An 18,793-nucleotide genomic window follows, 5' to 3' on the forward strand; every position below is an offset into this window, starting at 1 on the left:
AATATAAGCTTGTTATATTCAAAACTTCGTTACAAAGGTATGTTCCTAACAATATATCTGTTGCAAGGCTACTCATTAACTTCGTTATACTGAGGGTTGAGAGTGGTGGCACCAAGCCTGAAGGAACAGAGGAGCCAGGTGGCCCTCCTTGTTTTGTTTCCCTTCTTGCCTCTGTTTCTCTTCATTTTCTTTCTGTACCTTCGTTTCACGCTTGTCCTTTCTATAAACGTTTTCATTTTTTTCAGTATTCCTCTTTCTGTACATTCTGTGCCCTTTCATCCTTTTACTTCTCCACTTTGTTCCTGTTCTTTTTCTCTATTTCACTCTCTCTGCACTCTTTTGCTTGCCCGTCCGAGCAATTTCATCCCATGCCGGACAAATCAGTGCATCGGGAAAGCACGCTCTGACCAAGTTATTGTGCTGGACATGCCAGAAAGGTCATTCGTGACAATGATATTTCTTGTTAACGCGAGACGACAGAACAGCACGCTTTAACAGCTACATGTTAAAAATAGAGTAAGCCCAAGACAGAGCCACATCGTGTTCCGTCCTCTGTAGTGCCATTCTGTAGCTTTCTTAGGCTCTTTAGCCCATTCTTGTGGTTGTTGAACATTCATTGGCGACACACTGGATGCATATGAATAGCAAAGGTTCAGCCACTGTCGCACGGAAATCAGGCAAAGTGAATTGCAGTTGTGTGGTTCTACACAAAGTATCAATTCAGGCCACTAGAGAAAATGGAACTCGGGCTGAACACAAATCACAAATTTAGTGCTCTCTTCATGCCATGAAAAGCATCAATGATGTGACCCAAAGACAACCAAAAGAAACTTGAATACATACGGCAGAGTGAAACACATACTTTATTTTCAGGCACAAATGATCACTGCTCCTCAAGTCAAGTGTAAACTGATTATAGTGCCCATAGCACAGCATGGCGACGTTAGAGAGGGCACCATAGTTAAGTTCCAGTGCGGTTCACAGCCAACGTGCGCCAGCATATCGTAGCGTACATTCGAACTGGGGCCACCGAAACGCGCGCTGCCATTGCATTGAAGTACTACATAAAATTATACAAAAGTGCATTAATTGTACAGCATTTAGGTGCAACCGAGATTTTTTTTTAAGAACTGCGGCGAACACTTAGCATGTAACAAATATGTATAAGACAACTACGATTTTCAGAGCAAGGCTGTACAGATAATCATATGTAAATAATTATTTCATTTTGTGAGCATGCATTGAGCAAAAAAATAAAACAAAAAACAAGTGATCTGAAAGCCCATAAAAAATAAATACAGGAATCAGATGTCGCATATAAGAGTTCACAGTTTCCGATATAGATGAGAACTTCGGCTGTGAATTCCTCAACAAATGGAGAAATAATGGGAAAAAAGGGTAGCGTCAAGGGAATGTTACAAAATCAACATACGTGTGGCAGATGACACAATAAAAAGCATAAATCTTTCATCAAAACACACCGAGAAAAAAAACCTCTTAGTTGTTCAGTGTCGACATGTAAACAATAACACCATGAGGAAAAAACACTTTGTATAACAAGGCTTATTTCTCACAACAAAAAAAAGGAAAAGCGTGGCACTCTTAACAAGGCTGCTACTGCCCTAAGCAAGAAAGGCCGGAAAGGGTGTAGCCGGGCCAGGGTACCAAGGCGGCCAAACTTCCACTGGTGCTGTCTACTTCATGAGTGCGTGCACCACAGCCTTGGCATTGATCGTTTTCAGGTCAATGTAGGTCTGTCCCGTGCCAACAAAAACAATAGGCTGTCCGGTGATGTAGGTCATTGAGATCGCAGCACCGACCTTAGATTGAAAGGCAAAGAAAAACAAAATGAAAGGTCAGTAGGACAAAAAGCAAAAATATTTGCACACGCAAGACTTGAGATTGACCTAACTCCCACATGCTGAGTCATAGGCTAAGTGCCCATAAGTGAAGCTGAAATTCCGGAACAGCAGACTTTCGAAATCTCTTCACAATTATCTAAATACAGCAGACTCTCGGTAAATGAAAATCTGTTAAATGTGACTGCTGCTTGAATTCTGCACCCCTGTTCACCTCTCAGTGAACTTTACGTCGTAGCGAAGAACTCCTGATTCAGCTGGACCACCTGGAGCTTTTTAACATGCACCTCACCTTAAGTGCACAGTTCTTGCTGCATTTACAGGAGTGGAAAAAGTACACGGGTTTTGGTGCAGTCCTGGCAGCAGGTGAAAATGCTTTTTGTCGCAGACTTAGATCAGCCAGAAGGCCCTTTCCAAGCAAGTTTAATCAGAAAGAACACTTAGACCATATTTAGCCCCATTCAAAGCACTTGTGTAGCTTGCTTTATTATATATTGCGATAGAAATTATATGGACACTCCCAGCAAGTTTTTGCCGATGCCTTCATATCCCGTGTCAATTACACATTGATAACATGCTCCCGTGCATCGTGTGTAAAATTACATCCGCGGGTAAAGGCATGCGAGCAACGGCGACGTACACGGTTGGAGCAGAGATCAAATGATCCGGTCCTGCTGTAGTGACCAGGAGTTGAACATGCAACGTTGATCTTAGCAGTACAATGCCTTCGCCTGCTAGGCTACTGTGCCAGATTTTCAAGATTACGTAAAAATGTTAAGTGTACTGAGAATTATTGAAGCAAAGTTTTAATAATTTAGCATGTTTTTCACAGCTAGACCAAGCAAGCAAAATCGAGTCACTAGTGAATTGCTGAGGGGCGGTGCAGAGCAATAAATGGTGTCATTTTGAGGTGGAGTCCCGTAATCAGGAATGACATATGCACACAAGGAATCAACGTCACCGGGAAGACCTAGTCATTCTCCGTGCATTTATGCCAAAGGCGAGAGAAACACATCATAAACGAAAATTCATCTTGAACGATGAGAATTGTGAATGATATAGGGAAGCACTTGCGACAGAGAGCAGTTTGAGGAGGTGTAAAGAACAGTTGAGGCAGTAGAGATGTCACATAAAAGCAGCAACAGCGTGGATGAGAAAGGAGTGTCGGTGCAGCGCCAGCAACAAAAGCTTTAGCAAGCAAGGAAGCCGAGTCAACTGCAGCAGAGTGACATAACGGCGATAACTCGACTTCCACGTGGGCACTGTCGATGACAGCGTGATGGGCGGAGAGGATGTCCCAGCCAACATATCTTGGGAACACTTTGGTGGCACTGAAGACTCGACGGCAAAAATAACGTCTGCAAAACAACGTTTGTCGTGCGTGCAGCGAAAGGACAGATTCGTTGCTCACTCATAGTGCTCAAACACGAAGTTGTGAAGAGGCACCGTTACATTTTGAGTCTACGACAAGCTTCTCATTCATTACAGACACCGCAGCACCAGTGTCGACAAGTGCTGAAACAGGTACACATTCACAGGTACACATTCAATAAAGACAGCAACGACATTCGATGTGAAAAACAAGGTCTCGTAGAGTTGGAAAGCTGCGTAGCTCCTGCCTCCCGAACTGTGGCTTTTAGTTTTGCTTGGGGACAGGGCAAGGCCGTCAAAATATTGAGGAAGGAAACGGTGCCGAAATGAAGGTCTCTGGAGTGTGTATATTGTTGATTGTACACCTAGTATCAGAGTGGCGATAGTAGAACAAACATTCACATAAACAGTGATGAAGTACTCTTCTGAGAGCTCATGTGCTTAAGTGTTATTTTTTGTTAAGCTTCCAGATTATTCAGTGGACAGGGACATTTTTCATAGTTGTGTTTCACCAAGCATATTGAAAAAAAAAAAAAAGAAATGACAGCCTATCCACGGAATGAATAATGATGAGTGGGGCAAAGCATCCGTCAATCCGTCTGTGCATCCGTCCGTTCATATAGTGAACACTTCAAGTACCGCCATCTGGCTTCTTTTTATCATATATCCATCATATACAAGTAGTGCGATTCAACAAACAATCCAAAAACTAAACGAGAGTATATACCACATCTCTGCTGTCAGTGCTTTGTTAAAACTGTGAGCATGATAACGATGCAGAGCTACGTCCTTTGTAACATGTGGACATGCGGATATGTGCCCGAGGGCGGGTACGTGCCACTGGTATGTGCCACAGGTTACGCACTACAAGCCACGCCATAAAGAGCTTCGTACCTAAAAAGAAAATTTTTTTGTTTCTATACAAACAGCAACATTGCCTTGCAAAAACCAATTTCAAGTAAGAGAGCTCCAGAGAGAAGTAAGGACATTAACTTCGGTAATTCAAGTGCCTCACCTTGTCATCAATAGTGTCAAACTTGGTGAGCACAATGCCGTCAATGAGGTGCGGGTTCTCCTCACTCGAGTGATCCGCAAGAGCCTGGTTGAATTTCACGAGCTGATCCACAGCCTCGTTGCCAACCAAGGCCTCCCCCACAAAAAGCACTAGGTCAGGCTTGTTCACTGTAATCAGCTGGAAGTAGATATGATGAGGATGAAGGGTCAAAGTATACATTTAGGATAAAAGTTATAATTAACGATATAACCAGAAAAGAAGAGTGGCATTTTCTGGCAATGCCTTTGAGAACAACAGCATTTGGTACATAGAAGACACAAATGCTGTCATGGCATGCTTGATGTATGATGTAAATTGAACTACATTTTATACCCAGCTCCTAAAATTTTCTAGAAATACTACCATATTTTCTTGCATATAACCGTCCACTGAATTTAGCCTGCTCTCCACTTTTTAAGGTACTTTTTCTTTGCCTTTTCTGAGTGCAGGAAATATGATATGCAAGAAAATATGGTAACGATGCATTGAGGCTGTTTTTATCTCTGACTGCATATAAATCATTAAGACCTGTGAGTAACTTACAAGTAAAAACAGAATAATCTTGCACTACTATCAAGCGAGCTAAAGTTAATCGGCATTTTCGGTTGAACACTGCAATCCGTCCATCTTTTTCCATATAAACCTCAATGATTACTGTGTATGATTCTGTACACTAAAAAACATCGATATAACAAACCCAGACACAACAAAATATCTGTTATAACAAAATAAATGAGAAATAGTCTTGCAATTGCTACAGTGTTTGGAATATAGGTACCTTTATAACAAATTTTCGGATATAACAAAATTATTGTTTATGTATGATGTAACTTCTTTATAATGATGTTGTGAGTGTACTACACAGATATTCCAATTTTTTTGAAACGAGTGCAAACTACAATCAGATATGAAACCTGGTTTGTTTGTGTAGAGTTAAGAATATTATCTTTAGCCCTTTACTGCCCAGTGTCACAATTTCGTGATGCACCGAAAAACTTCGAGCAAGCAAGACACGAAATGTGTGCCGCGTTTAGTGCCGGCTGCCAAGTACTTGCGGGGAACTCTAGGAATTTTTCAGCATGAAAAATAAAGATCCGTCACACCTAAGGTATTTTATGCTAGAACCATTTGCATTGTAGCTGATTGTGAACAGGGCGAGGTGCATGCAGCAGCTCTCACTTCTTCGTTCTTTCTCGCCTGGGTGACGTACATTCTATTTTCAATTATTTTGTTTAGTGGCCGTGCACACAAACAAGAAGTAGCACACAACATGTTAGGTAATATTGAAGTACATTTTTTGTTGCAAGGTCCTCACTACTGTGGCATACGAAGAATTCGAGACAAATATAAAAGTATGCAATAAAGTTGCATTTTAGATAATTTAAATGAGTAATCCTTTAATTAAAAGTTGCTATTAAAGCTGCAAAATGAAAACAATTTTTGTTTTGTTTGGTAGTTTAATAATTCAGGCATTAAAAGGCTATAACCACTTCACTCAACTTCAGCATAAACACCACTTGCTAATCTGGCCTTTACCAAATTTGGCAATGCTACATCATACTAGGTCTCTGGACTGCAATCTCTGGTTCAATCGGTCTAACCGCGAAGCCCAGTCGACATACGTATATAGAGCAAAAGCTCGGTAACTTGGATTGCACGGGACGGGAAAAAAATTGGCAGATCCCACATACAGTGGGAACCGATGATATGCGAAGCGCGAATGAGAAATGTTGATATGTCACTTTAAAATCGGCACAACATTACGAGGTGGAGGTAATTGATGCCATACATGACTTCTGTGTCATGATTATCATGTTTGGATGTGTCATTTACCTTCGTCATCTATTCACGTCATGTGATACCAAATTTAGTATATGTGGAGCTAGCAAAACGGCCGCGAGCATGCTATGAGCGTGGCATGATGTCATGTTCCTGCATGACACCCGTGTCAGGATTATCATGTTTAAACCAGTCATATATTTCATCATCCATTGACGTCACGTAAAACAAAATTTTGTACATGTGGAGTTAGCAAAACGATCGCTAGCGCATCATGAAGGGCCCAATATACCGTATAAACCGGACTATAGGTCGAGTGGGAATATAGGTCGACCCCCAAGATCAGGTTACCGAAAAAGAAAAAAAGGAAAACAACCCAAAATTGCCGAACCACATTTATTTGCGAATTGAGCGCACCCCATCCCGATCGTCGGAGCTCCCCTCTACCACCATCGCAACTGTCGCACCAACTGTCGCACCATCGCATTGTCTTGCGTTTGAAAATGACGAAGGGCGGAAGCTTTCTACCATCTGCCGTGCATGCCAGCATGACGGTGAAGCGCGAGTGCTCGTTGCCAGTGGACAGCAGCTTCACATCCTTGGTGCTGTGCTGCATGATCGTGGTCGACGAAGGCATGTCAAACCACACGGGGGTCTCATCGGCGTTGCCAATCTGCCCCATCATGTAGTCGTTCTGCTCGCGAAGCCGGTTTACGAAGCGCTGAAAGTTTATGAGCTTGTCCTCGAACTCCTCCGGCAACTTTTGACAGATAGACGTGTGCCGCTGGAGAGACAATCCTTTGCGTCGCATGAATCAACGCACCCAAGAGTTCGGTGCACGAAACTCTTCTCTTGTGAGCCCAGCTTCCTGAGCGAGTTCCACGGCTTTCTTGCGAATGATATCTACGGTCACTGGCAGCGAGCGCGCACGAACTTCCCGCACAAAGTCTGCTAGCTTATCCTCCAGCTGCGGATGAACAGCACTTCGTCCACGAAACGGCATTTTTCGAGGATTGCACATCTGCAGCTTCCCTTCCGCGCCCTCCAATAGCGCACGCTTTTTTCTGATATACCAAAGCGACGCTGAGCAGCCATATTCCCGTTCGCTTCTGCGAACTTAACAATATCTAGTTTAAACGCAGCTGAGTACTGCCTCCTCGCAGCGTTAGACATATTCAGTGAACGAAAAAAAAAAAAAGGCCACTAAAAATGCAGCACAATGTCAAGCGGAGCGAAAACTCGGAACAGATCGGAAGCGAGCACCAACACAAAGAAAACAGACAGCGATTGGATATGGAGGTGGATATGGCCGCGTCTGGCTTCACAAGCACATGCAAGCCTATGTTGCCAGACAGCGTCGCACTTTTGGCTAGACACCGCTATATAAGACGACGAGCGACCTTAGATTTTATTGAAAAAATCTCGACCTATATTCCGGTTTATACGGTACTCCAATGTAGCATTGACGCGCGCGCACTCTGGGCACAGCGACGCTACGTTAGCGAAATGCGAGCACTCTGTAGTCTGACACCAGGCGCAACCAGCGTCCATCGGCGTGGCTCGACGGCAACCGGTGGGAAATGCGACATGCTGCATTTCGCGCCGATGCGTTACCCATACAACATTGCGTCTCCTTGTTTTCGTAACGGAGGGACGCTGGCCGCGCTGAAACGCGCATGCATCAAAGCGACACAGCGCGGTGCGCGCCTGCGAGTATATGGCAGGACCCACGCCTGGCGTGGCAACACCGGCGTGACGCAACGAAATGAACGCCGGCGAGCACCCGCACTGCATCACGTCGAAAGGTATTGGTGCCTGTGTCATGTTCGTGTCAGATGCGTGTCATGTGAGAACATGACACGCGTCTCATGATTATCATGTTTGCACCAGTCACATACCTTCGTAATCCATTCACGTCCCGTAATAAAAAATTTGGCATAAGTGAAGATAGCGAAACGGCCGCCAGCGCATCATGAGTGTGGCATATGTAGTCATGTTGTTGCATGACATGCATGTCATGATTTTCATGTTAGGGTCTGTCGCTTGTGTTCACCATGCAATCATGTCATACCATGCCCGTTTTGCAACATCCCATGTGAACGAAACCACCTCAAAAGCTGCAGGACCACGAAATGTATATCATGACATTCATGATGAACATATCATGATTTTCATGTTATGACTAGTCAAATATGTTCTTCATACAGTCATGTTACGCCATACCAAGTTTGGTATCGATACCATTATCGAAATGGCCAGGAGAGCTAAAAGTCATAGGCGACTCGATCGATAGATATATGATAGATAGATATATAGATAGATAGATACGCTCAAAATCACCGAAGTTCCCTACGAAATGCTTTGCATTTAAAATGTCCAAATTAACCGAAATCCAAATTACGGAAAGTACCATGAAACAAGTGTCTATTATCAACATACTGTCACTGTCTTGATGAACACATGACTTATATGCAGTGCTTATTTTGCATAACCACAATGTAAAAGGTGCAATTTTTGTCATTCGCCTTCAATAATGACAATGACTGAGAATGTTTGAATAATACTGTGCAGTGAGAGGCTGTGCTGCGCAGCTTTGACCCTGAACTCAAGGCTCTAGTGTCTCGGTTTGACACATGCACCCTACTTATACTACGTCACCATGCACACTTCACGATAATTTTTCTTTTTTTAAACTGAATGACGGCAACCTATCGTCAGTTCCATCATGATGCAGCTAGAGTTTTATGCCAGCATCTTAACTGTGACTGAAGCTCTTTGTCTCCAAAAGCTTCCACCAGTTTGAATTTTGTGCAATTCGCACGCATGGCAAATGTAATGAAGCTACTGAATGCTACATCCAATGTGGACGAAACTGTGGTCGCCACGAAGTCGTTCGCAAATGCCACTTTCGCTCCTTCGAGTTCAACATTACAGCACTTCAAGTCGCAGTCGGATATGACTGAATTATCGAGACTTTGATGCTGTTAAAGGAAACCTAAGCTTGCCAAGACCAGAGAACATTTTTGAATAACCTGATTTTCCCAATTAATTGGGGTATAATTAACAGGCTCTACTGTACTAAGATGAAAACTACTTTGACTTGTACAAGATTACACTCCTTTCCTTTATTCATAGTGAGGTTCTCGATCTGGCACCCATGATTTTCACCCCTAGTATCCGAGAAAAAAAAACCTGTGGCCATTACAGAAGCACACACGATAACTCAAGTCAACCGTACCTACACATTTCAGGACATGTATTGATCGGAGGAGTGAGTACCGTGTTTAAAATTAACTCACTTTCGCCAGTGCCCGCATTAGAGGTTCATTATCCTGCATTCTTCCAGCTGTGTCAATAAGGACCACATCGATTCTTGTTTCACGAGCTGAAACAAAAAGACATTTACATAGTGACATCACTCGACTATGTATCTCGTATTACGTACCAGTCTAGGCTGCAGTTTAGGCATTCTTTAAGAAGCTTTTTCATGCTCAGGTACATTCACATGCTCAATGACAGCAACCAAAGTTGATGCATTTGGTAACGCACAACATATAACGAACATGACAGAGCTGGCAACAATAAATTACTACCATAAAATTCAGAGCCAGCAACTTTACCTGAGCAAAAGCTTCTTCCCCTTTTTTGAGGGATTTGAAATGGGTGCCAATGACTAAGCGGAAGCCTCACCACCTCCACTCCCCTGTCTTTTTGACACTGTGGAGTCGTGCACCAGTGGTTTCTAAGAGCCTAAGTTTTAGAGTCTTTTAAGACATGTGCACAACTATTCAGTACAGTACATTTAGAGCTTGGTGTCTCAGGGTAGCATTCTCAATTGTCAAAAATTGTCTGAACATTTAAAGAATATCTTTACCCCATTATTATCATGACACATGAGATTTCGCATGAGGATTCCCTTCGGTTCAGTAAAAGAAAAAAAAGAAAACAGTACATGCACACATGTTCTATAAAGCATCCAATTATAAGCGCAAGGGTGCGTTCTTCTTGGAGGTTATTCGGCCGCCATCTTCAAATTCTGGACAAGATTTGGAAGGAGGGCCTTAGCTTGTCTAACCAAGCAAGGACCCTCCTTCCAAATCTTGTCCGGCTCTCGTAAAAACCCTCATACATCTCGGACCAACATATAATCTGAGGTTCATTTTGGGATAGCAAACGTTAGAAAAAGAAAGATGTCACATAGATACATATAGCCCTAGGATAACCAAAACTGAATACATTTAATCAACACACTTATTCTCTGTTGTCTGACGCCCTTGCCAGATGAGTCCTCTCATAGCATGTTATCTTCAGTGTCATCAAGGGTGTTTGAAATCGAGCACTTGTTGAAGGCACAATGAGCGAGCAGCTCGCGAATGCAGGCCCAAGCCTCAGCGATCCATGTGCACAGCATTGCTGGCAAGGCTTGTTTCAGCCATAGGACAGGGGTCACTTCCGGCTCTCCAGACTTCATTCCCACTATATACAGATGCTTATGTCATCCTTGGAAAAAGTCTTTGTTTTTTTTTTTTTTTAGAAAATCACTTTTCTAAGTAGCCATGGAATGTGTTTACTAAAGAAGATTACTGCCTCACGAATTCACCACTTCTGAATCTGCCTAGTATGAGTGGAATTCCGAAGATTTGCGCACGCTGCAATGGCAATCTGTATCTTCTTGTCCCAGCTGAAGCGCTGGAAGCTAAGCAAGTGGCATGAGGGCAGAAAATGTGCCATGCGTGCCTCATGAACTTGAGCACTTTTCTTTTCCTTTGTTTTTTTTTTTAATGCGCAGCTTCTCAGTGCGATTGCATGCGTAGGCGTGGACAAGTCGCGGCCTTTCACCGCAGCCCCAGTAACGACCGCACGTGCCATGCTCGAATCAGCCAATAGCTGATGCTTGACCTGAGACTTAGTGATCTTGAGCCTGTAGCTTCATTTGTCTAGGGAATTCACTGTAAATTGCAGGCCGCTTGCTGCACTATATTATTTGACATGCGTGTTTTTCAGAGCCTCAACTGTCGATTGTCAGCGTTTTCTGGCCAAGCTCAGAAAGTGTTGCTGGGCTCCTTTGATGTAAGCCACTGTAGATGTCTCTAGATTGCGTGAGCCAAGCTGCGTGAGCCTGCTGTATGAGATTCAACAAGTGCCAAAACTGTGTTTTGATACTGGATGAGAATATGTGATGCTTCTCAGTTCCATAACAGGAGATGTTACTAAAAAAGTTGTCTTTGTGTGTGTGTGTGTGTGTGTGTGTGTGTGTGTGTGTGTGTGTGTGTGTGTGTGTGTGTGTGTGTGTGTGTGTGTGTGTGTGTGTGTGTGTGTGTGTGCGTGCGTGTGTGTGTGTGTGAAAATTGTCACTTTCGACATAAATTGTAAATTTATGTTGGGTAACTTTTTATTTCCACCAGTGCTAAGGCCAAATTCGAATTACAAAATGGCGAAAAATTGATTTTATTCAGGCAATGTGGCCCCAGCCACAGCAGGTGCTGAGGCCACAGTGTAGGGTGAAGTTGATGTAGAGACTGAACCTAGAGAATGTTTTCTAAAAACATCAAACTCAAGCAAATGCACTAAGCACGGCAAGCTCACAGCGTACCGTAGTTGATGGCCTCCATGGCGATGCCCGCAGCATCCTTTCCATAACCCTTCTCATACAGCTGCACCATGTGCTTGCCGCCATGCTTTTCGGGTGGGTGCAGAGCGTTCAGGTGACGCATGTGGGTACGCAGTTGTTCCACGGCACCAGCTCGGAACGTGTCGCAGGCGGCAATCAGAACCCGGCAGTTGTTTTCGATAAGCCAGAAACAGATCTGCAAATTTTTTTTTCATAAATGGTAAAACACTGTAGTAGGACAGAAAGGCGGGTGAGTTGGTAGCGCGCAGACAGGCAAGATGTGAACGGAGGTGAAGGGACAAGCGGTGGTCTAACACTGAAAGGTTCTACTCAAACCTCGATATAGCGAATTCGGATATGACGAAATACCGGTTATATCGAAATAAATGAAAAATAGGTGTTGCAATAGACATAGTGTTAGGAATAAACCTTTATAATGAATTTTCAGATATAAGAAACTTATCTCTGTGTAAGATGCAACTTTGCTATAATGAGGTTTTTGAGTGTATTTGAAAAGTCAAACATATACATATACCGAAAACGTAAACCATACTCAAGCTTATGAATTACCAAAGGAAAGAATCAATAGCAATTGAATAAGTGAGCCATCTATGTCACAGTCTGATCAAGAGATTCTTCTCATTGATCATTCGTAAGCTTGTGTACGGTTTTTGTTTTCTTTATACTACGTATACTATATAAATTTTTCAAATAAAATCCTTTAATTACTAGACCAGCACTTGTCCCAATTTCTCCCTTTGTGTCTTATCTTTTTGTGCACTATCCACCAATGCCAAGACACCACCGGGTTCGTGAAGCCTTTTAGTATTAGTATTAAGCCAAATCGTCTGTACCAGCTCAAGGTACAGCTCTCTTTGCAGGTGTTTCTTAAGTGGCAGAAAGGCAGTGAGACGTGAAAAAGAAAATGGGAGGCAGCATGCGGCCTTTCGGTCAGCTTTCCCAAATCAACCAATTCTGGTTGTTGGTTGTAGAAGCAAAGCGTGTCGCTATGTACAAACGATGGTAGCTTGCTGGTGTTGAGCGGCGCGGACACCAAGAAGTGTCGATGCACTGAGAGCAGATGTACTACTACTTGTTTTATTGTATGACAACCCAAGCACCCCTCACCTCACTGTGCCCGATCGCCAGAGAGTCATAAAGATGTAGAGTGTACGTAGGTTGCAAAATATTTGTCTTTGTCGCATCAAACGGACAGGCTACTCGCTACACGGTCCAGAGTGGAGCAGGCACAAAGAACACACAAATGCACAGCGCATGCCTGCAGCTGCAGGTGAACCCCTTTAAAAGAGACATGCCCTGGGCAGCAGTTCATGTCTCTTATATGAGGCTTCTCTTACACACATGGTTCTTATACTATATGGATTCGATTGTAATAGCAAGGCTCTACAATATTACAGTGTACTGACCACATGCACGAATCACTAGTCAGGAATAAAGAAGCATAAATGCAGGAGACATGAGTGAAGCCTAAGAGAGATAAGTTGATAAAAAGAGAGAGAGAGAAAGCGAGATGCGATGAACTGACGGACGAGGAGTGAAATGAACAATAGGACAAGACATGAACAAATAGAATAGGTGCAAACTTGCACGGTTTATTGCTTCTGAAATGGAAAGTTCACCACATCCATGGTAATCTACAACAGATAAACAGGTTGTACTGTGGCCTCTAAACTGAACTGGTCCCGAAATTAAAGGATTTTAAAGGACGAAATATGCTGAAACCTCATCATAACAAAGTTGCTTCTTACACAAATAAACCCTTGTTAATCCGAAAATTCGTATAAAGGTTTATTTATAACACTACAACAATTGCAAGACTATTATTGATTTACTTTGTTATAACCAATATTTCGTTATATCGAGGTCTGAGTGCACAATTCCAGGACCTTTAGGTGCTGGAATTGGTGCTTGAAAATGCACTTCCCAAATTCAAGGGTTATCAAGGACTTTTACGAACCCTGAGAAATTATCTCCAGAAGCACACACCAAGTCATTTGTTACCAAGAGTGTCAGCTGACACTGCACAATGCATCTGAATAAGAAAAAAATCGACATATTGCTTGCCTTGGCCAAGTTGGTGGACTTTCCAACTCCATTCACACCACAGAATGTAATGACGAACGGACGCGAAGCACGCTGGGCCTCCAGGACGTCTCGCAGCAGGTTGACACGGCGCTTGGGCGAAAGCAGCTGCACCAGTGCGTCAACCAGGGTGGCCCGCACCGTGGATGCCACGCCTGTGAAGCTGCCCAGGACTCGTCCTTCCAGGCGGGCCCCAACCGAATCACACAGCTTCTGAGACACATCGGCCGCCACATTCTTGGCTGCGACAGAGCCACAAACAAAGGTACACTCACACCCATTAGACACCCCACAACATCTCGCATGCTTTCCCTGACACGTGCAAAATGTCCATGGTTCAAAACACAAATGGACCTGCTGAAACTGCACTACTTTGTACAGGGAGTATCTAAACATAAGCACGGTCGCAGGCAGAGAGCAGACAAAAACAACGAGGTGCTACATAAAAAAAAAAACTACCGGCAATGCGGTTACCCTATCTAATTTCGCAAATATACTCAGTAGATCTCAGTGCAATTGGCTGGCACCTGCAAGGAAAAGGTGCTCACCTTATCAGTAACTCAGCCTGAACTTACCCAAGCAAAGAAAAGCCATCTTTTGATGTTTGGTTTCAGAAAGCCATCCTCTTGTGGCATTTTGTGCCGCCCAATGATTGATCTATTCAATACTACAGCTATGTTAATTTGTTTCAGCAAGCCACAGTTTTTCCAACATATTTGCCTTGCCTCTGTGAACATTCGTAAGTTGTGAAATACAGTAGACTGTCTTAAATTCATTTCAATGAACTAGCAAAACGGGCTCCATTGGCCCGTTGGGAGTTAAGTTTATGCACTTTCATAAAGCCAATTACTTCACTGCACAAAATAAACAAAAAGGATAGCAAAAATACATTGCATAGCAAAACGAAGTTACAAAACCGGGACGTCAGTTAGCCACAGGTTTATATCAACAACGGTAACCGAGTAACATTACATCAAACAGAAATGCTCACTCTCGGCTTTCCTCGGCCCCACCGGCCAAGACCCTTGCGATTCAACGACCACAATCCTTTCCTTTGCAGGGTGAAGCTTCGAAAAGGGAGGGGTGGAGGGGTCGAGTAGCATTTTTTGTTGAAAGGACGCCGACAACGGGCACTCTTTGAACATACGCATTGCAGCAAGTGCCATTTTGCAGAAGCCCTACTATGAAATTTAGTTGACATTTTCAGCTTTGTACCAAACATGAGTCTATTGTGTGCATGCTGGTGTTGCTGCTGGGAAAGCTCAGGAGGCTTGACCAGAGGCACCAAATCTGATGCAACACTGAGTCAGCGCCCATGAAAAATAAAAAAAATAGGGATAACTGCGTATTGAAATGTAGCTGATCTATACCGCAAGGCGAGTCAAATAACCTGTTTACCTTCTGTTCTGGTGCTGCACACAGTGGTGTTTATGCAGAGCACCAATACAATGCGCTCAGCATATTGTCACGTCACTCCAGGGGGTGTCGACAAGGTTTACTGACGTCTGATCAACAGGGCTCTAACCAAGCGCGTCGGTTGGGCTTGTTTTCCAGAGCGAGGGCCCACGTGCACTTCTTTCTTCTCTATGGTGTGAGCCTTCACCTTGGCATACGACCCACTACTAGAAAGAGGTGGCAATATTCCCCCTCAATAACAAAAAAAGAGCATCGTCCCGATGCTGTAAAGTTATTGAAAAAAAAAACAAAACAAAGTAGTTTAAACAATGAAAAAGGGCACCAATAATCAAATGTTAGACGCGATAAGTTCACCAATGATGAGGCAATTGTCGGAGCACAAATAAAAAAAAACACAGGAAAAGTGGTCTTTTAGGAACGCGCAAAATAGGGCTTCATGCGCACCATGTGAACTATGTCAGAGGTCGGTTGTTTTCGTTGTACCCATCATGACGACGTAGCGTCCGGAACCACTTCGTAGTTTACATCGCTCACGCGGCGTAATACTTTATACGGACCGAAGTACCTGCTGAGCAACTTTTCGGAGAGGCCACGGCGTCGAACAGGGGTCCAAATCCAAACTTGGTCTCCCGGTCTGTAAGATACGTCATTGTGACGCATATTGTAACGTCGTGCATCAACCTGTTGCTGCTGACCAATGTGTAGCCGGGCGAGCTGGCGAGTTTCTTCGGCACGCTCTGCAAATTCTTCTGCGTCAGTTGTTAATTGATCGGCGCCTTCACAAGGAAGCATCGCATCCAGCATCGTCTGAACTTCGCGGCCGTAGAGAAGGCGAAACGGTGTAAATCGGGTTGTTTCTTGAACGGCGGTGTTATAAGCGAACGTCACATAAGGCAAAATGCGATCCCATGTTTTGTGTTGGACGTCGATGTACATGGAGATCATGTTTGTGACTGTCTTATTTAGTCGCTCGGTTAAGCCATTGCTCTGCGGATGGTAAGCAGTCGTCGTTCGATGCCTAGTGTTACTTAGTCGAAAAACTTCATCAATAAGTTGTGCAGTGAATGCTGTTCCTCTGTCGGTTATCACTGTAGATGGAGCACCGTGGCACAGAACAATGTGGCACATGAAGAACTGTGCTACCTCAGAAGCCGTGGCTCGTGGTATCGCCTGTGTCTCAGCATAGCGGGTCAAATAGTCAGTTGCAACAATGACACATTTGTTGCCGTCAGACGATAAAGGAAATGGGCCGAGAATGTCCATGCCGACTTGGTCAAATGGCTTGTGGGGTGGATCAATTGGCTGAAGTAATCCAGCCAGCTTGCTTGGTGGCGACTTTCGACGCTGGCATTCACGACAGCTTTTAACGTACTGCTTCACGCTTGCCGAAAGTCCGGGCCAGTAGTACGCCTCACTTACTCTGGCGAGCGTTCGCGAGTAACCTAGATGACCAGATGTGGGCTCGTCATGACACGCAGAGAGGACTTCGTCCCGCATGTCCTTCGGAACGACGAGGAGGTAAGCGCGGCTCGTAGGACGGGCGTTTTTTTTGTACAGGACATTATCTCGGAGGCAGAAAGATGTCACGACGCGAGATAGATGGCGAGGTATAACGGCGATATGACCCTCCAGATAGTCGATGAGCGGTCGAATCTCTTCATCCTCTCGCTGGCGTCTGCTCAAGTCAGATGAGCTAAGGGCGCCCAGGAAACCGTCTTCGTCCTCTTCTTCTTGATTGACTAAAGGTATGGGTGCACGTGACAGCGTATCAGCGTCTTCATGCTTCCGTCCAGACTTATATACGATGGTAACATCAAATTCCTGTAGACGCAAGCTCCATCGGGCCAGTCGTCCAGAGGGATCACGAATGTTTACCAACCAGCAGAGGGCATGGTGGTCCGTCACCACTTTAAATGGACGACCATAGAGGTACGGGCGAAACTTGGTGATCGCCCACACTACTGCGAGACACTCTTTCTCTGTGGTCGTGTAATTCACCTCGGTACGGGACAGTGAGCGGCTGGCATAGGCTATGACTCGTTCTTTGCCGTGTTGATGCTGGACGAGCACTGCGCCGAGGCTGATGTTACTGGCGTCAGTGTGCACCTTTGTGTCAGCATCTTAGAACAGGGGCTGATTGCATCCGCTGTCGTAGCTCGGCAAAAGCAGCCTGTTGTTCGGTAGCCCATACAAACGGTGTGTCGTCGCGTGTAAGGCGAGTCAAGGGTTCCGCTATCTTCGAAAACCCTCTAATAAATCGTCGATAGTAGGCGCACAAGCCCAGAAAGCGCCGAACAGTCTTTTTGTCTGTAGGATGCGGGAACGCGGCTACAGCGACAAGTTTGTCGGGGTCGGGTCGTACTCCATTCGCATTGACTACATGGCCAAGGAATTTGAGCTCTTCATAACCAAAGTGACACTTCTGCAGTTTGAGTGTAAGATCTGCTGATTGAATAGCCTGTAGAACACTCCTGAGGCGGTGAAGGTGTTGCTGGTAGGTTTCAGAAAAGACGACAACATCATCAAGGTATACGAGACAAGTTTGCCACTTCAGACTAGTACGCACAGTGTCCATCATTCGCTAGAAGGTTGCGGGCGCTGAGCACAAACCAAAAGGAAGGACTCGAAATTCATACAGGCCATCAGGGGTCACAAATGCCGTTTTCTCGCGGTCTCGCTCGTCAACCTCAATCTGCCAGTACCCGCTTTTTAAATCCAAAGAGGAAAAATAGTGGGCGTGGCGTAATCTGTCTAACGAGTCGTCGATGCGTGGCAGCGGGTACACGTCCTTTTTAGTCACGCTGTTCAGCTTCCGGTAATCGACGCAAAAACGTAGCGTTCCGTCTTTCTTCTTGACTAGGACGACCGGAGAGGACCACGCACTGTTGGAAGGCTCGATGATGCCATCGTCAAGCATTTCTCGAACTTGCGTACGAATGGCTTCTCGTTCCTTCGCTGACTCACGGTAAGGCTGTTGGTGTACTGGGCGGGCGTCGTCGTAAGTGATGATTCTGTGCCTAGTGATCGAAGTCTGGCGCACCTTAGAGGAAGCAGCGAAGCATAACTTGAATTCAAGCAAGAGTTTTCGCAGTGCTGTCTAATTTTCTGGTGTGAGGTTAGAATTAATATCGATATTGTTTAGAGACGTATCGGCGGCCTCCACTGCTTCCGACGAGAAGCAGATGGGAATGGTTCCTAATTCATCTGCAAACGCTAACGAAGTGCCACGGAAAAGGTGTCGGTGTTCGTTGCTGAAATTTGTAACGAGCAGTTGAGATCGGCCATCACGTAGCTGTATGATACTCCTAGCCACACAAACACCTTGAGTCAGCAGGTGTTCAAAATTACTTTCTGCAATCGCTTCACCATTTCGCAATCCACAGCATGTGACGTCGACAATAACACTGGCTCTTGGAGGAAGCGTTATACTTTCAGCAGAAACACGAAGAACGTCGGTACGTTGTTGGTCGTCCTGCTTGTCGATTGCTCGGTCGGCTGAGAAGGTGATGCGATTCTCTTGAAGATCAATGACAGCTCCATATTCGTGCAGGAAGTCAACACCAAGAATAACGTCGCGTGAACATTCACGGAGCACGAGGA

The 18,793-nt window shown here is 44.6% G+C and overlaps 1 protein-coding gene across 1 annotated transcript in view; it reads right to left on the minus strand.

Annotated features, from left to right (window-relative positions):
• Positions 1–844: 844 nt before the first annotated feature.
• The window catches only part of SrpRalpha (signal recognition particle receptor alpha), a 34,261-nt gene continuing 16,312 nt past the window's right edge, over positions 845–18,793 (minus strand). Inside the window, exons 9-13 of the mRNA XM_075892938.1 lie at positions 13,760–14,019; positions 11,657–11,870; positions 9,363–9,448; positions 4,246–4,422; positions 845–1,820 (exon numbers count right to left, since the gene is read on the minus strand). Coding sequence (XP_075749053.1) covers positions 1,695–1,820; positions 4,246–4,422; positions 9,363–9,448; positions 11,657–11,870; positions 13,760–14,019 — 863 coding nt within the window. The 3' untranslated portion in view covers positions 845–1,694. The remainder of the gene's footprint in view (positions 1,821–4,245; positions 4,423–9,362; positions 9,449–11,656; positions 11,871–13,759; positions 14,020–18,793) is intronic.

Source organism: Rhipicephalus microplus, chromosome 4 (assembly GCF_043290135.1).
Source record: "Rhipicephalus microplus isolate Deutch F79 chromosome 4, USDA_Rmic, whole genome shotgun sequence".
Taxonomy (NCBI): domain Eukaryota; kingdom Metazoa; phylum Arthropoda; class Arachnida; order Ixodida; family Ixodidae; genus Rhipicephalus; species Rhipicephalus microplus.